The sequence below is a fragment of the Empidonax traillii genome, unplaced genomic scaffold (genome assembly GCF_003031625.1).
Source record: "Empidonax traillii isolate 1590-97213 ecotype Southwest subspecies unplaced genomic scaffold, ASM303162v1 scaffold3748:size12464, whole genome shotgun sequence".
In the NCBI taxonomy this organism is placed as follows: domain Eukaryota; kingdom Metazoa; phylum Chordata; class Aves; order Passeriformes; family Tyrannidae; genus Empidonax; species Empidonax traillii.
Genome location: NW_020958941.1, coordinates 1,255 through 2,583, shown reverse-complemented (window position 1 = coordinate 2,583; position 1,329 = coordinate 1,255). Strand labels below are relative to the sequence as shown.

General features: G+C 52.0%; 1 protein-coding gene across 1 annotated transcript; it reads right to left on the bottom strand.

Moving 5' to 3' along the window:
- Window positions 1-475: 475 nt before the first annotated feature.
- Window positions 476-1,327, bottom strand: LOC114072708 (olfactory receptor 14J1-like; the record flags this gene model as incomplete). Its single annotated transcript, XM_027910571.1, has 1 exon — window positions 476-1,327. A coding segment is annotated over one exon (852 nt), but the record flags the coding sequence as incomplete, so codon positions are not given.
- Between the last annotated feature and the right edge of the window lie 2 nt (window positions 1,328-1,329).

Here is a 1,329-nt window from a genome sequence, read left to right as displayed (position 1 = left end):
GAGAGCACTCAGGCCTTGCAGCCAGAAAGGGGCTCACAAGGACAGTGTGGAAGTGGAAAGAGCAGCTCTGCAAAGCCCAAGCTCTGCTGCTCCCTGGCAGTGCTGCTGTGCCCCTGCTGGGATTCTTGTGCCCCTTGCCCTTTGCCAATCCCCCCTGTCCTGCAGTGTGCTGTGCTTTAGGAATAGCTGAGAAGAAGGGTCTTGGACAAAGAAGGCACTTCAGGGTCCTTAATTTTGTTTAAATACTCCTACAGCACAATTCATCATTTTTACATTTCTAGGTCAAATTGAATGGCTAGACACAAAATTCGAAAGCAGATGCATAATAAAATTTATTACACATAAAATTATTGCAAGAAGAACCCGATGACCTACATGAAAAAGCTGAGCAGGAAGGCTGTGCCATTACAGAGTCCCCTTCTGAATGTTACACACCAGAAATAAAGCACTTTATTGCTCCTGAAAAGCATCCAGTCATCATTTTCCTTATGGCATCCCTGAGCTCCTGGTTCCTCAGGCTGTAGATGAGGGGGTTCAGGGCTGGAGGCATCACCGAGTACAGAACTGACACAATCAGATCCAGGGATGGAGTGGAGATTGAGGGAGGCTTCAGATAGGCAAATGTGCCAGTGCTGAGGAACAGAGAGACCACGGCCAGGTGAGGGAGGCACGTGGAAAAGGCTTTGTGCCGTCCCTGCTCAGACGGGATCCTCAGCACAGCCCTGAAGATCTGCACATAGGAGATAAAATTGAAAATGAAACAAACAAACCATAAACAGCCACTAACCCCAATGAGCCCAATTTCCCTGAGATAGCCTGAGTGTGAGCAGGAGAGCTTGAGGATGTGAGGGATATCACAGAAGAACTGGCCCAGGGCATTGCCCTGGCACAGGGGCAGGGAAAATGTATTGGCTGTGTGCAGCAGAGCATAGAGAAACCCAGAGGCCCAGGCAGCTGCTGCCATGTGGGCACAAGCTCTGCTGCCCAGGAGGGTCCCGTAGTGCAGGGGTTTGCAGATGGCAACGTAGCGGTCGTAGCACATGATGGTCAGGAGGGAAAACTCTGCTGACATGAAAAACATAAACAGAAACAGTTGGGCAGCACATCCCATGTAGGAAATGGTTGTGGTGGCCCAGAGGAAGTTGTGCATGGCTTTGGGCACAGTGGTGCAGATGCAGCCCAGGTCTGTGAGGGAGAGGTGCAGCAGGAAGAAGTCCCTGGGGGTGTGCAGGTGCTGGTTGCAGGCTACGGCGCTGAGGATGAGGCCGTTGCCCAGGAGGGCAGCCAGGGAGATGCCCAGGAAGAGCCAGAAGTGCAGCAGCTGCAGCT